Source organism: Leptopilina heterotoma, unplaced genomic scaffold (genome assembly GCF_015476425.1).
Source record: "Leptopilina heterotoma isolate Lh14 unplaced genomic scaffold, ASM1547642v1 Lhet_206, whole genome shotgun sequence".
Classification (NCBI taxonomy): Eukaryota; Metazoa; Arthropoda; class Insecta; order Hymenoptera; family Figitidae; genus Leptopilina; species Leptopilina heterotoma.
In genome coordinates, this window is record NW_025110922.1 from 1,175,412 (window position 1) to 1,190,484 (window position 15,073).

The 15,073-nt window shown below is 23.2% G+C and overlaps 2 protein-coding genes across 8 annotated transcripts in view; one reads left to right on the plus strand and one right to left on the minus strand.

Moving 5' to 3' along the window:
- Nucleotides 1-15,073, plus strand: part of LOC122501283 (spectrin beta chain) — a 49,413-nt gene that overhangs the window by 32,216 nt on the left and 2,124 nt on the right. The window contains exons 8-12 of one of the 7 annotated variants that reach the window (XM_043610625.1): nt 913-969; nt 2,361-2,459; nt 6,085-6,240; nt 7,051-7,318; nt 9,611-9,793. In XM_043610625.1, the coding sequence (XP_043466560.1) occupies nt 913-969; nt 2,361-2,459; nt 6,085-6,240; nt 7,051-7,318; nt 9,611-9,793 (763 nt within the window). The remainder of the gene's footprint in view (nt 1-912; nt 970-2,360; nt 2,460-6,084; nt 6,241-7,050; nt 7,319-9,610; nt 9,794-15,073) is intronic. The other 6 variants (XM_043610628.1, XM_043610626.1, XM_043610630.1 and 3 more) reach the window with 6 other exon arrangements.
- Nucleotides 2,749-4,038, minus strand: LOC122501285 (peroxiredoxin-like). The gene is made up of 2 exons (XM_043610632.1): nt 3,825-4,038; nt 2,749-3,413 (listed from the first exon to the last, which is right to left on the minus strand). The coding sequence occupies exons 1-2, from the start codon at nt 3,955-3,957 to the stop codon at nt 3,034-3,036; spliced, it is 513 nt and encodes a 170-aa protein (XP_043466567.1). The 5' UTR covers nt 3,958-4,038; the 3' UTR covers nt 2,749-3,033.

Below are 15,073 nucleotides of genomic sequence, written 5' to 3' on the forward strand. Positions count from 1 at the left end.
AATTCAATTATTTTTAATACATTATTTTTAATATTCAAAAAATTTTGTAAAAAGTAAAATTATTTAAAAGTTTAGGAAACAAAAAAGCGAAGAACTAATTTCAAATTGCGAACAGACTTTGAAAATACAACAATTAGTACCTAATATAGAAAGATTTAGTAAATTTTTATTAAAATTGAATTAATATTCTTGATATTTGATAAAATTAAATTTCATATAAGTTTTTTTCTTCTTTTAGTATTTTTTATATCAAAATTTCGCTTTGGCGCATTTTCTCCCTAAAATTAGATTTTACAAAGAATTTTAATTCTTTATAAAATTTAATTTTAACTTTATTTTCGTGTAGAAACTTCTTTCTACAACTTTCTGAAAAAGACAGTTTGTCAATAATTTAAAAATATCCGTCAAATTATCACCAAATGAAAATCAATATTTTATTAGTGATTCAATTGAGAAGTAAAATAATCCAAGTGTCAGGGACAAGTGTATATTGAAATAGAGATCCTATTCTTGAAAACGAAAGAAATTTAAAAGAAAACCTCATTTTACAAACTGGGTAACTGTGTTTGAGGTGAAATGGAAACAATGGGAAATTTAGTTTAACAAAACTAGATTGTTGGAAATAAAAAATAATTTTTTTGACAAAATTAAATGATTAATTTTTCTTACATTTTATAATGCCATCAAAATATTTAATTTCCGTTAATCATTTAATTTCGTCGAGATAAAAATGTAAAAATTGAATAAGCATGGAATCGCTAACAGCACGTTTCTTCTTTCTCCTCTTTTTCTCAAAAAAAAAAATCCGGTTCCGTGATTGATTCTTTCCTTAAAATAAATGTCCATTGAATCCTCATCCTAAAAAACTGAAAAAATGCACCTAAAATGCGGCACGGAATGCACAAACTGCAGCGGCACTCCGCAAGGCTTCTACACGAACACCACAACTCCAAGAAAAACCTAAGGAAGGTGAGTGTACGACGCCAAGTTTGATTGCATTGCCAAAAAAAAAGAACAATTCCTCCTTTTGGGAATTTAATACTTTTTTTCCTATTCATTTTTTTCTCACCTTTTTCCATAATATAATTTACTTTCATATATTCCTTTCGCCAATTTTCATAAAAATGATTTATGTATTTAATAATCTTTTTCATCTCTTAGCTGTATTATGAAATCTCTTGTGGAATTCGAGATGAAGCATTTTTTATCATTCTGGTGGTGGAACCTTGGATCAATCCAGTGTCATTGAACGAAAATTGTACCTTTATATCTGCACATTGTACATTTTGCTTCGATTATTTTTATATTATCTTATAGACATTTCAGACAATATTTGGAAAAACACGAATTTCTGCTTTTATTCAGGTGATGGTGCTACTTTAATCATCATTTTTCACGTTATTTATTACAATAGACTGAATATTTACTATTTTTACTATAATTAGTATTTACTATATTTAATATTTTTACTATTTAGTATTTTATTTAATATTTACTATTTAATATTTTATTTAATATTTACTACTTAATATTTTTACCATACGTAACATTGACTATTTTTGCTATTTTAGTTAAAATATAAATTACAAAAAGTAATTAATTTCTTTGAGAAAATCTATTAGATAGAGAGGTGAGATTCTATATTTAAAACTAAAGAAAGTTTTCCTTAAATAAGGTAAGCTGGCATGTTAAAAAGTAATTGACTACTTTAATTTTTTTTTTTCTAATAATATTTAATTTATTATTATTTAATTTTTTTTTACAATTCTCATTACATTCAATTCATCTCATGTTGTCGTTAATTGTTTCCTAAATTATTCACTATCATGTTCATTAAATCTTAACTTTTCATTATTCTCTTTCTATTTAAAATAATTAACATTTCAATGCTCTCTTTTTATTTAAAATAATCAACTTTTTTTATTGCTCTCTTTTTATTGCATTTAATTAAAAATTTGTAATTTGATTCAACAATTTTTGAAAATTAAAATAAGGTTAAAGTTTAAAGTTTTGATTTTCGGTTTAAATTAAGCAAATTTATTTTATAAATTGTTTTTTGGTAAAGTAAAAAAATATTGTTGCTAAATTTGCATTTAATTTTTAATATATTTTTTTAGATTAAAAATTATTTGACTATTTATAGTAGTTTAAATTTCAGTTTTCTTTTTGTAAAGATAAGAATATTTTTTAATTACATAATTAAATTTTATAAAGAAGAATAAAATTTATATTTAGCACTTTCCTTAAAAATCTGCTTTAATATGTAATGGGTAGTTGTAGATGAATAATTTCATAATTAATTGATGTAGTAAATAACTGTTTTTTGAGCGAATCGCATGTTAATAATTGGTATGACGTAGTGCATGGTCTGAAGGGCACGAGAATTACTCCCATGGACGAAGAGAAGCACCCTCGCACTCCGACCTCATTAAAACCTCAAATTTCTTCGACTCCTTCAAGTAAGTGTAAAAACAAAAAAAATTCGAAACAGAATTTTAAATATTTTTCATATTCCTCATCAAGTATTACAAATGATTTTTGAGAGAAAATGTAAATTAATTCTGTTGTTAAAAAAATCGCTTCTTTTTTTTTTACTTATTTTTATTTAATTGAATTTTATATTTCTTTTACGAATTTTATAATTATTTTTTATTTTTTTTATTCATTTTTACACTTTCACAAATTTCTGTAAATTAATATTGGTTACAATTTATTTAATTTTTATTTATTTATTTATAATGTCCCGCAGTCCATTTGGAATTATAGTCCGCTATAATTTACAATTTATAAATTTAATTTAAATTTGAAGACAAAATCGTTATTTTATTAATTTTATCGAATTTAATATTTTCTCAATTTTCTGCAAATTAAAATTGGTTACAATATTGAATGTCGTTACAATTTACAATTAATAGGTTTAATTTAAATTTGATTATTATATTTTTTTTTATCGAATTTTATTTATCAAATTTCTTGTAAATTAAAATTGGTTACAATTTAATTTCGTTAGAATTTAGAATTTATAAATTGAATTTAAATTTGAAAACAATCGTCACGATTGTCATTTTCTGATAAACGAGAATTTTCCTTTGATGTCAAGGGACAAATGTCTCCATATTTTTCAATAAATTGGGCATTTTTAATCACTCTTAAAACCTCGTCCACTGAGCGTGGAATCGCTGGATCATTTATTGTAACGTGGCGTAAAATTTGTTTATTGTCTATTATAAATAGAGCCCCCAATGGACTGCCCGAATTTTCATCTAAAACTCCATATTTTTTTGAGATACTATGATTTTTGTCTGATAATAATGGAATATTAATTTCGCCAATTCCTCCTTGTTTACGTGGAGTTGTTGTCCACACAAAGTGTGCAAATTTCGAGTCTGTTGAGACTGCAACAATCTCTGCTCCTGGGAATTTAATTTCTTTTTTATTTTTTCTAGTCAATTTAGTTTATTATTAAATTAATAGTATTAATTAAAAATTTTTCATTTATATATAATTTATGGCTTCCAAAAATATTAAATTAATAGAATTAAATTTTTTTGTAGTTTTTAGTCAAATCAATTATTTATATTAACATTTTTAAAAAATTTTTTCTAGTCAATTTCAGATCTATTTTGTATCTTTTTCTAGTCAAGTTAGATTTAAATTTATTAAATTAATAATATAAATTAAAAAAAAATTTTTTATTCAATTTATTTTATTATTGAATTAATAACAATTTTTAAAAAATGGTTTAGTCAATTTTTGGTTTATTATTAAATTAATAATTTAGAAAAAAATTGTTTAGTCAATTTAGTTTATTATTTGTGCTTTACCAATATTTTTGAATTCTTCTATTCGATCACTGAACTGAATTAATTCGGACGGACAAGTAAATGAAAAATCACAAGGATAGAATAGAAGAATTAGATATTTGTCCTTAAAATCTTGCAATGATATTTGGTGCATTTTAGCATCCTTAACTGCTACGCCAGACCATTTTGGGACAGGTTTAAGTAATAACGGTATTTCTTGGGCTTTAAAATTTGTAGAAACATCTGTAGAAAGTTCTTCGTCACAGCAGAGACTATTTTTTTGAGACATTTTGAAATTAAGATATTTATTCTACAAAGAAAGAAAAAATTAAAGAAACGAAATAATCACAAAAAAATTTTCACTCTTATGAGGTTAAATATATTTTTTATCAAATAAATAGTAAAAACACATTTTTTCTGTCGTTTTAAAACAAATGAAAAACAAATAGGTACTAAATTCAAAGTTGTTATATTTTTCAAATGACGAAATTAAAAAACAATTTTTAATAGAAATTTCAAAAATTGCAATAAACTTTATCCAAAAAATTCAATTATTTTTTTAAAAAAAAATTCTTCGCAAGAATTCAATTTTTTGCAGAAAGTCAATTATTTTTATAAATAATAAAATTCTTTGCTAGAATTCAATTACTTTTATAAATAATAAAATTTCTTAAAAGAATTCAATTTTTCCATATTTTCAGATTAAAAATTAAAATTGTTCACTTTTTAACTAACTAATTATTGGGTATTATTTTCGAAAATTAAAAAATTCGAAACATTCAATTATTTTCAAAAATTTTGATAAAATTCTTTATAAGAATTGAATTATTTTCAATATAATAATTTTAATTACATTACTTGAACGAATATAATTTTTATAAATTTTAATAAAATTCTCTCAAGAAATTTAAAAAAAAAAAATTGAAAAATTATAATAAAATTTATCGAAAGAATTAAATTATTTTTGTAGAAAACCAAATTCTTCTCAGGAATTCAATTATTGTGGAAAATTTTAATTAAAATCTTCGAAACAATTCAAATATTTTTGTAAATAATAAAATTCTTTCTGTAAATTCAACTATTTACACAAAAATTTCAAAAAAAAAAATATTTTTGGAAATTTTTAGAAAATAATTAAATTCTCCATTTTTTCAGAATTTTATTACAATTTTTTTTCCAAGCAATTCAAATAATTTGAAAAATTTTAATTAAATTTATCGAAAGAATTCAATTATTTTCGTAAAAAAACAAAATTTTTCTTAGAAATTCAATTATTGTCAAAAATTCAAGTAAAAATCTTTGAAATAATTCAATTATTTTTGTAAATAATAAAATTCTCTCTACGAATTCAATTATTTTTAAAAAATTTGAATAAAACTAAATTTAAAAAAAAAATTTAGAAAATAATTAAATTCTTATTTTTTTTAGAATTTTATTAAAGTTTTTGAGAATAATTGAATTCTTTGGAGTAATTTTATAAACATTTTACTGAAAATAATTAAATTCATACAAAGAAATTAATTATTTATGAAAATAATTGAATTCTTGTAGAAAATGTTATCAAAAGTTTTGAGAATAATTGAATTTCTGAAAAGAATTTTACCATTTATATATAAAAAAATGTTTTTACTCTTGCGAAGAATTTTACTATTTAAAAAAATAATTAAATTGTTTCGAAGAATTTTATTAAAATTGTATTGAAAACAATTCAATTCAATGAGTGTCTTTTTTAAATTATGAATCTGAAAATATTCAAAAACTGAAGATGAAATTTGAAATATAGATACAAAAATTAAAATAAAGAAAACTAAAATTAGTTAAAAGTTAAATTAAAGTTAAATTTAAACTACAGTTAAATTAGTTAAATTAAAAATTAGTTAATGAAGATGAAATTAATTAATGAATCAATTAACTAATCGTAATTTTATAGCTGTGAGTAGAAATAATTAAAAAACCTAATATAGCTTTTAGTAATTAATTAAAAAATCCATTTTGGACCATTTTGAAAAATAGTTAAACACTAGTTGTAGAGTAGTCTGTAGATTGTAGAAATAAAATTAATAACTATCAATTTGCATGAGCATGTTGGCATGAATATATATAATTTTTTTTGAAAGTTTGTACCAGAATGAGTCAATATTAATAAAAAAAAAAGTAATAATAATCATTTGCATTAAAGAAGTTTTAAAAAAAAGTCCCAAAATTCATGATCTAGAGATAAATAAGAGTAAGTAGTAATGCTTTAGTAAATCATTTAAATATGTGTTGTCATCTCATAAAGCTCCCAAAATTGGAATTGGATCAGAGTCTAGTACGTTGAGACGTAAGGAGCGAAGTCGCAGTAAATCGCCATTCCGCAGCTTCCGTTGGAAAAAAACAGCTAAGTCACCAAGCTTAGATCGCAGTGGTGTGAGCGATGACGAGCACGGTTTCTCCGGTAAGCGTTTATCATTCCCGGCTTTCACTAAATTCATATTTTCCAATTCATTTTTAAAGATTTTCAGAGGAGGAACCGTATTTCGCCCGGGGACCTTCGAATGAACGAGTCGCAGTTTATTTTATTAAAAAAAATCACATTACAGATTTATCACTAGAGTTTTTTTTTGTTGCAAGGATCATTTGTCACGAGGACCATTTTCGAATAATCGTTTGTTTTTACTAACATTTTCAGAATTTGGTGAACTTTAGATCTTCAACGAGAATTTTAAATCAGTATTTTTGTTTCAAATTTTGTTTTGATATTTATTTAGTTATTTATTTATTGATTTATTGATTTAGTTATTTATTTACTAATTTAGATATTTATTGATTTAGTTATTTATTTATTTAGTAATTTATTTACTAATTTAGTTATTTATTTAGTTATTTTATTTACAAGATAAGAGATTGAATTCAATCAGTAGGATTGAAATTATACTAGACTTTAATTAAGGCTTCTTTATGGATTCAAATTTACTCGAATCGCAAAAACCCGAATTAAAAATTATGCTAACATAATAGTTGATGTTGATTAATATTGTATTGTACTAACACTAATATTTATTTTCATCCCAGGTATTATTATTATTATTATTAATTTTATTATCAGCAAGATAGGAAAAATTATTTTACTCTCACGATTGCACTTGCATTAAGCTGAAAATAAGAAAATAATCACCATTTTGCACATTTTTAAATTTTTCTATAATTTAAATTCCCTGTCATTTGAAATATTCGTTTTTTATTAAAAGAGGGATTTTTTTCGCAGAACAAAGAAGTCCGACTGGCGATGAATTCGAGGGCGTGCTGGTGAGAAAGCATGAGTGGGAAAGCACCACAAAGAAGGCATCTAATCGATCCTGGGACAAAGTTTACACGGTTATACGAGGACAAAATTTGGTTGCTTACAAAGATCAGAAATCGTATAAATCCGCTCCTGATCAACCCTATAAAGGAGAAGCTTCGTTAGATCTACGAGGAGCTAGTATTAGTGTAGCTAGCGATTACACTAAAAAGAAGCATGTCTTCCGAGTAAAGTAAGTTTCGAGAGTTGTTTATTTATGGAGAGGGGGAAATTTCATTAAATTGAAAATTGAAAATTATAATAAAAATAAAAATTGAATTTAGTAAATTCAATTTTTAGTTTTGATTTTATTCTAAATTCTGCGTAACTGTAAAAAAAATTAATTTTTGAGGTTTCAAGATGTCAAATTTCAATTTTTAATTTTTAGTTCAATCAGTAATTTATGAAAATATTTGTAATAAGAAATAAATGAATATTTCGTTTACTTGAACATTTAAAACTCACAAATTTTTCATCATTTTCTAAATTTAAGTAAAATTTTTAATTTTATTCTTAAATGATTCTAAAGTTTTGAACGTTTCAATGAATTAAATTTATTTTTTTCTTCAAATTAATTTTTTATTACAATAATTTTACGTTACTATAAAACAATTAATTTTAAAATTTTCTAAATGTAGAATTTAAATTTTTAATATTTATTGCAATCAGTAATTTATGAAAATATTTGTAATAATAAGTTAAGAACTTGTGGATCATTTTTGAAAATTTAAAATTTGTTATTTTATTGTAAATTTAATGTTAATTATTAATTTTATTCAATTTTAATTTAATTCTAAATTAATAATAATTAATTATTAATAAATTAATAATTTAAATTTTATTCTAAATTTCGTTTTAGTTTTTAATTTTATTCTAAATGATTCTTAAATTATAATGGTTCAAATGAATGAAATTCAGTTATTTCTTCTTTAAATTAAATTTTTATTACCACAATTCTGTGTCACTAAAAAAATAATTTTTGAAGTTTTTAAATGTAGAATTAAGATTAAAATTTTGAATATTTATTGCAATTAGTAATTTATAAACATATTTTTAATAAGTTAAAATCTTGTGGATCATTGTTAGAATTTTAATTTTATTTTAAATGATTCTAAAGTTCTGAACATTGAAATAAATGAAATTTACTTATTTCTTCTTAAAATTAATTTTTTATTATTAAACTTTATTGCAATTTAAAAATTTGTGGATCACTATTCGAAATTTAACTAAAATTTTTAATTTTATTCTAAACTTCATTTTAGTTTTAGTTTTATTCTAAAATTGAATTTTAATTTTGGTTTTATTCTAAATTTAATTAAAATTTTTAATTTTATTCTAAACTTCGTTTTAGTTTTATTCTAAAATTGAATTTTAATTTTGGTTTTATTCTAAACTTCATTTTAGTTTAAGGTTTATTCTAAAATTGAATTTTTAATTTTGGTTTTATTCTAAATTTCATTAAAATCTTTAATTTTCTTCTAAACTTCATTTTAGTTTTAGTTTTATTCTAAAATTGAATTTTAATTTTGGTTTTATTCTAAATTTAATTTTAATTTTAATATTAAAATTTCAGGGATTACAGACTTTTACTTTTTCGCCTGTTTTAAATTTTGTCACTTATTTCATCTATTTTGTAAATTTTTAAAATATTTTTAATCAAAAAATTGATTTCAAAAAGTTTTTAATTGATTTATTTTTTAATAAATGTAGATTTTAATTTGTTAAAACATTCTTCTATTAAAATCGCTTTTGATTCTGAATTTAATTCTTCAAAATGTTTAATATTTGAATTACATAGAATTTATCTTATATTTTTATTAAGCTTATTAATTATAATCAATTAAAATATTAATATATTCAAATTCAGTTGATTTAAGTTTCAATTTATTCAAATCTTAAACAATATAAATTTCAAAATTAAAATTTTTGTCAATCAATTCTGAACGTTTACATGAATAAAAATTTTTTTGGGTTTTTGTTTCAAATGTGGCGCATTATTATTATGATAAAATTTGAATTTTGAAAATAATGATTCACTTTTGAACCATTTTCAAAGAAAAAAGCTACTGTGATCGCTGTAATTTTAATTAATTTGGTAAAATACTCTTCAAAAATTAAATCAGTTAAAATTACATTAAATTAAAATTATAATTTAAATATAATTATAATATTATAAAAAATTAATAAAAGTTAATCTATAATAATTATTTTATAATATTTGAATTAAAAATTGAATCAGTTATTCTCACAATTTGAGTCAGTGAAATTTATCTGAAAATCAGTTAAAAATTATTGAAATATTTAAATAAATATTGAAATATCAATTTTCGCTGATGAAAGAATTAAAAAATTCATTTTCAATATTTTCACTAAAATTTTACTGATTGAAATCGTGAGAGTAGTCAGTTAGTTAAATTTCACTAATTCAGATTTAGAAAGTACCGTTTTTTTTCAATTTAAAATTTATTCCTCATTTGCTTTGCAGGACGCAGAATGGCGCCGACTTCCTGTTCCAGGCCAAAGATGACACGGAAATGCAAGAGTGGGTTTCGGCATTAAATCAAGCCTCACAGGGTACTTCAGGTGCAAGTACATCTAGAGCACACACACTGCCCGCACCAACGCAAGCCGAAACAAAGCGGCGTAGCTTCTTCACTCTCAAGAAAAAGTAATTATATTTTATTTCCTTATGATATTAATGGAAATATTCTAGAATTTAATCGATTTTTTTTATAAAAAAAGAGGAGGAGAATTATATTTTCTTTCCTTATTACTTTAATGGAGATATTCTCATTTAATCGATTTTTTATAAAAAGAGGATATTTTAAGCAAGAAAAGAAACAAGGAATTTTTAGAAATTCTTCTATCTGAACTAAAAATGATTTTATCGAATTTTTTTCTATTATTTATTTATGACGAATTTTCTCAGTGTCGAATGTGGATTTTTTTCTTTTTGACAATTACGTGATTATATTTTTTTCAATATCAATCGGAATAATTTATTAATTCACTTAAAAGTGAGTTGGAAAGCGAGCTAAACAGCAATAAATAATTTACTATAATAATTTAAAGAATTTACTCTTTAGAAATGAAAATTAGTAGTAATGAATTTTTAACTGAGGTTCAAAGTTTTTTTATTGTACAATTTTGTTATTTGATATTTGATATTTAATATTTAATATTTATAATTTATAATTTTATTATATTCAGTAAATTTGCAAACTAATAATCGTTGACTAAATATTCGAGAATAATCGAAAAGGTAAAATATTTCCATTTTTATTGGCAGTAGCTTTATACGGCTCCTCTAGATTAAATTAGTTATTAGACATTGAAGTTTGCATGAAAGAGAGAATATTTAAAATTATATAAATAGCGAAAGAGGAAATTATCGATTATTGTTACGAAAATTGTTTCTGAGAAAACTTGTCTTTTTGGGGGGAAATATTTAGTAAAAAAAAAAACCCAATGAATCAATTTAAAAATTTTACGATTTGAAGAAAAACAGGTCTAACTATTTGTTTTTATTTTTTTAAAATAATTTTTGCAAGTTTTTTTTTCTTAATTTTCTACTCTTTCTACAATTCAAATTAGAGTAATCGCATGATGAGAAAAGCAAATGTCATGCGAATCATGTTCTCATTCCATTTTCATCAATTTATCGTTTAGTGGTAGAACAATAAATCATCTGTAGTTGCATTTTCATTGAAGAACAAAACATTTTTTTTTCTTTTTAAAAAATAGTATTCGGCTTATTAAGCAAATGAGCGAAGAATAATGTAAAGAGACTGATTGATAAACTATTTATATATATATATATATTTCTATTTATGTACAACTCTGGATTCTGTGAATTAGTTTTCATTTCATTAAATATACTACAGTATAGAAAGAAAAAACGATAAACTAGAGCTTGCAAGATACATCACAAACACATTCGATCATATTTGCATTTATCATATTTTTAGAAAAGCCAAAAAGTAGAATGCGATACCAATGATCGTAAGAAACTGTACACAATTGGAACAACATTTAGATGCGGTGAGTCGCACAATATCCTAAGTTGTTGCCGTTGTAATACTGCACGATTAAGTGATAATCATAATTATATATACCACTTATTTTTCTCCTAGTTTTTCATTAGTTTTTTTCCTTATGATTAGCTCTTTTTTATTGGGAAACGAAAGGAATGTTCTTCCAATTGTGAATGCGGAATGACATGATTATTGTCTCTGATAATGAGACGCGATAGGCATTCACAGCTTTTTGTTCAATTTGCACTATTCTTCATTTTAACAAATTAAACAAATTAAACAAGTAAAATAAATAAATTAATATTATCAATTATTAAAATTTTGCCGACTGATAGTTTCAACAAATACGAAAATAAATTAAAGTTAATTAATTTAATTAATGCTTTAAAGACGAAAGTTAAATAAATATTGAACTTTGAAATAATAATTTTCAATGTTTGAAAATATCTAATATTTTCTGATCCATAGATTATATATATATATTGATATATTGTATATGGGTTAAAAAAAGTAATTATCTGACAATGAAAATGAAATTATTTTTGAAAAGTTATTTTATCTAATTTTTTCTCTAATAATTTCTGAAGTATCGAATAAGCGACAGATTTATTTCTAATACTTGATTAATTTTAATTAACCCCTTAACAGTCCATGGGCCATATATGGCCACGAAAAGTCGTGCCACCTTTGCGTCTGTGGCCATATATGGCCATCTCAAAAAAAAATACTAAACATGATTTGATTTTAGTAGCGAAGTACATACTACTATTTTTGGGGTCGCTGAATCCGAATCTGAAGTCAGATTTAAAAAATTCAAAATGGCGGACCCAAAATGTCGACTTCAAAAAATAAAAAAATTTCAAATTCGCTTTAATCACGTTACTTGGGGGTTTTCGGGGTCTCTGATTACAAATATGATGTCAGATTTTCAAAATTCAAAATGGCGGATCCAATGTGGCGGATAATTTCAAGATTGATGCAATTCGATTAAAATTCGTTTCTCGGGGGTTTTTGGGGTCGCTGAATTTGAATTTGATGTTCGTTTTACAAAATTCAAAATGTCGGATCCAATATGGCGGATAGTTTCAAAATTTATGCGTTTCGATCGAAATTCGGTTCCCGGGGTTTTTTGGGGTCGCTGAATTCGAATTTGATGTTCGTTTTTCTAAATGCTAAATTGTGGATTCAATATGTCGATCAAATTTTTTGAATGTTGACAAATTTGTCTAAAATGTTTACTCAGGGGTTTTTGAGGTAACTTCATATTTTTTTCGCATCAATCTTGAAATCATCCGCCATATTAGATCCGCCATTTTGAATTTTGAAAATCTGACATCATATTTGTAATCAGAGACCCCGAAAACCCCCGAGTAACGAGTTTTAAGCAAATAATAAAAAAAAAATTTTTTTGAAGTCGACATTTTGGGTCCGCCATTTTGAATTTTTTAAATCTGACTTCATATTTGGATTCAGCGACCTCGAAAACCCCCGAGAAATGAATTTCCCTTAAAACACTTTAATTTTAAAATTATCCACCATATTTGGTCGCCATATTGGATCTGCCATTTTGAATTTTCAAAAACTCACCTCAAATTCGAATTCAACGACCCCAAAAACCTTATATATGATGAGTTCATATTTTTTTGTAAACTTTTTTTTCGGACCGTTTTTGGACCACAAGCGATTTTCAACTGGACTGCGAAGGGGTTAATAAGTAAATTATTATAATAATTAAATTAAGTAATTTAATTAATATTTTATTTTAGAATTGGTTTCTCTTCTAAAAAAATGTTTACCTTTTGCGAATAGATTCTTTTTGAATAATTATTTATTTTTATAGTTTTGAAAAAACGTAGAAAAACGCCAAAAAAGTTCACAACGTTTATGATCAACGATTGAAAGAAACAAAAATATTTTTCCTGACGAAAACAAAATTTTTAATTACAAAAATTCAAATAGAAAAATACTTTTTCTTCTAAATTGTTTATAAACGTTGTGAACTTCACCAATTTGTAGAAAATTAATTTGAATGATTGCCACAAATTTTTGTAGACTTTTGAGATTTTTTCGGATCATTTATTAATTTTATTTGTTTATCTTTTCACATCCGGGTAAATCTTATGTTCTACAAATGAAATAGAAAAATAAAATAGAAAAGAAATAGAAAAAAAAAAATAAATAAAAGAGGAAAAAATAAAAAATAAAATAGAAAAAAGAAAAAATAAACTAGAAATAAATAGAATGGAAAAAATAAAACAGGAAAAATAGAAGAAAATAAAATAGACGAAAATAAAATGAAAAAGTGAATAAAATGAGAATAGTGCAAATTTGTTCAAATCAAAGACTCGGATATGTTCGTTACTCTTTTTTGCGCTGTAAAGAATTATTTACAGATTCAATTTTTAGAAATTTTTCAAACGAACGTATTTTGATTAAAGTTTTGTGAAGCTGTGCAAGCCTAATTCGAGAGGTAAATTTTAGATGCTTGTTTCGAATTTTTCTTTTTCATTAAATATCATAGATGCATTTTTATTATATTATCGGTATTATATGTTGATGTCGAGAATTTCTGTTGTATCATTGTTAGCTATTCTGCCATTGATTTATATTATTTTTCTCGTCACTTCATTCCTTGACATGCTTTCGCTATTATAACTAGACGGAAAAAATTTTGTCTTACTGCTATTGCAATCAGAACTGGATTCAATAATCCAATAATCCAATGATAATTCAAACAATCTTTCGAAATGAATGTAAAAGTTTTTTTTATTTATTTTTATAGGAAACTATAAATGAATATATTAAAATCGAATTTAGAAAAAATTATTTTTTTTTTTTACTTAATTTAGTAAATTTCAACTTTTAGTTGAAAAAAGTAAATTAAACCAGAAGATAAAAAAGCGAAGTTGAACGTTGATTGAAGAAAAAAATTTATAAAAAATTGCTTTCTTCTTTCAGTCGTTGACAATAAGCTTGTGAATTTCATCCACGTAATTTTTGTTTGAATTAGATTTGGTTTATAGATTTAAAATTCAGTTCTGATTATTTTCTGCCATGGAATTTTTGTCCATATTATCTGAATAAATTGTACGTTAGTTTCATGAAAATTGAATTGTAGGATGAAAAAGTTAGATTTTAAGTTTTAGGCCTCCTCACAAAATGGAGATAATTTTGTAATTTTTTTTTTTTGGAGTTATTTTGAATAGAATATTTCCTTAATAAAATAGGTAGCAACACTTCTACTAGTTTAACTAGTAGTTTGCGAATAATTTATCTCGACATTTTGTTTCTAGTATCAAAATATTTATTTCTTTAATTTAATCTTATTTTTTAGAATTTTATTTATTTTCTAATTTAATCTTATTTTTGTCTCCTTTTTTCTTATCTTTTTTTTCACTTTATACATTTAATATTTTTATTCAATAGACACGTGTGGTACTTTTCTTAGAAGACAATGCAGATAATTTTATTATCTTTAAGATTTACGATAATTTCCACTAAAATTTAGCGATCTACAACAAAAGATTTTGTAAACAAAAAATTTAAACTATATATTTTTTTCGAAATTTTTTGCAAGAAAACCACTTTAGGTTTAGTAGAAATTTTGCTTTTTTAAATTTGTTATTCGAACGTTAAAAACTTAGAAAATATAATTTGTTGAATAAATTTTTAAAGAAATAAAAAAGAAAATCAGTTTAATCTTTGGGAGTAAATATTCTTTTTAATTTATAATTTTTAATTTCAGTTCTTATTTATTTGCTCACCGATTTAATTTCAACAACCCCGAGTATAATAATTAAAATACAGAAACGTAAATATGGTTTGTTTTAGAGAAAACATATTTAGTTTTAAATAGTTCACTCGTAATTGTCTCTGTTGAATATAATTGCTGCAAATCGAAAACAAAATATAAA

Excerpts from the sequence above, each read along its gene's own strand:
- LOC122501285 (XM_043610632.1), bottom strand. The coding sequence starts at position 3,957 with ATGCACCAAATATCATTGCAAGATTTTAAGGACAAATATCTAATTCTT. Across the intron at positions 3,414-3,824 it reads AGAAGAATTCAAAAATATTG|GAGCAGAGATTGTTGCAGTC; the intron begins GTAAAGCACAAA and ends TTAAATTCCCAG.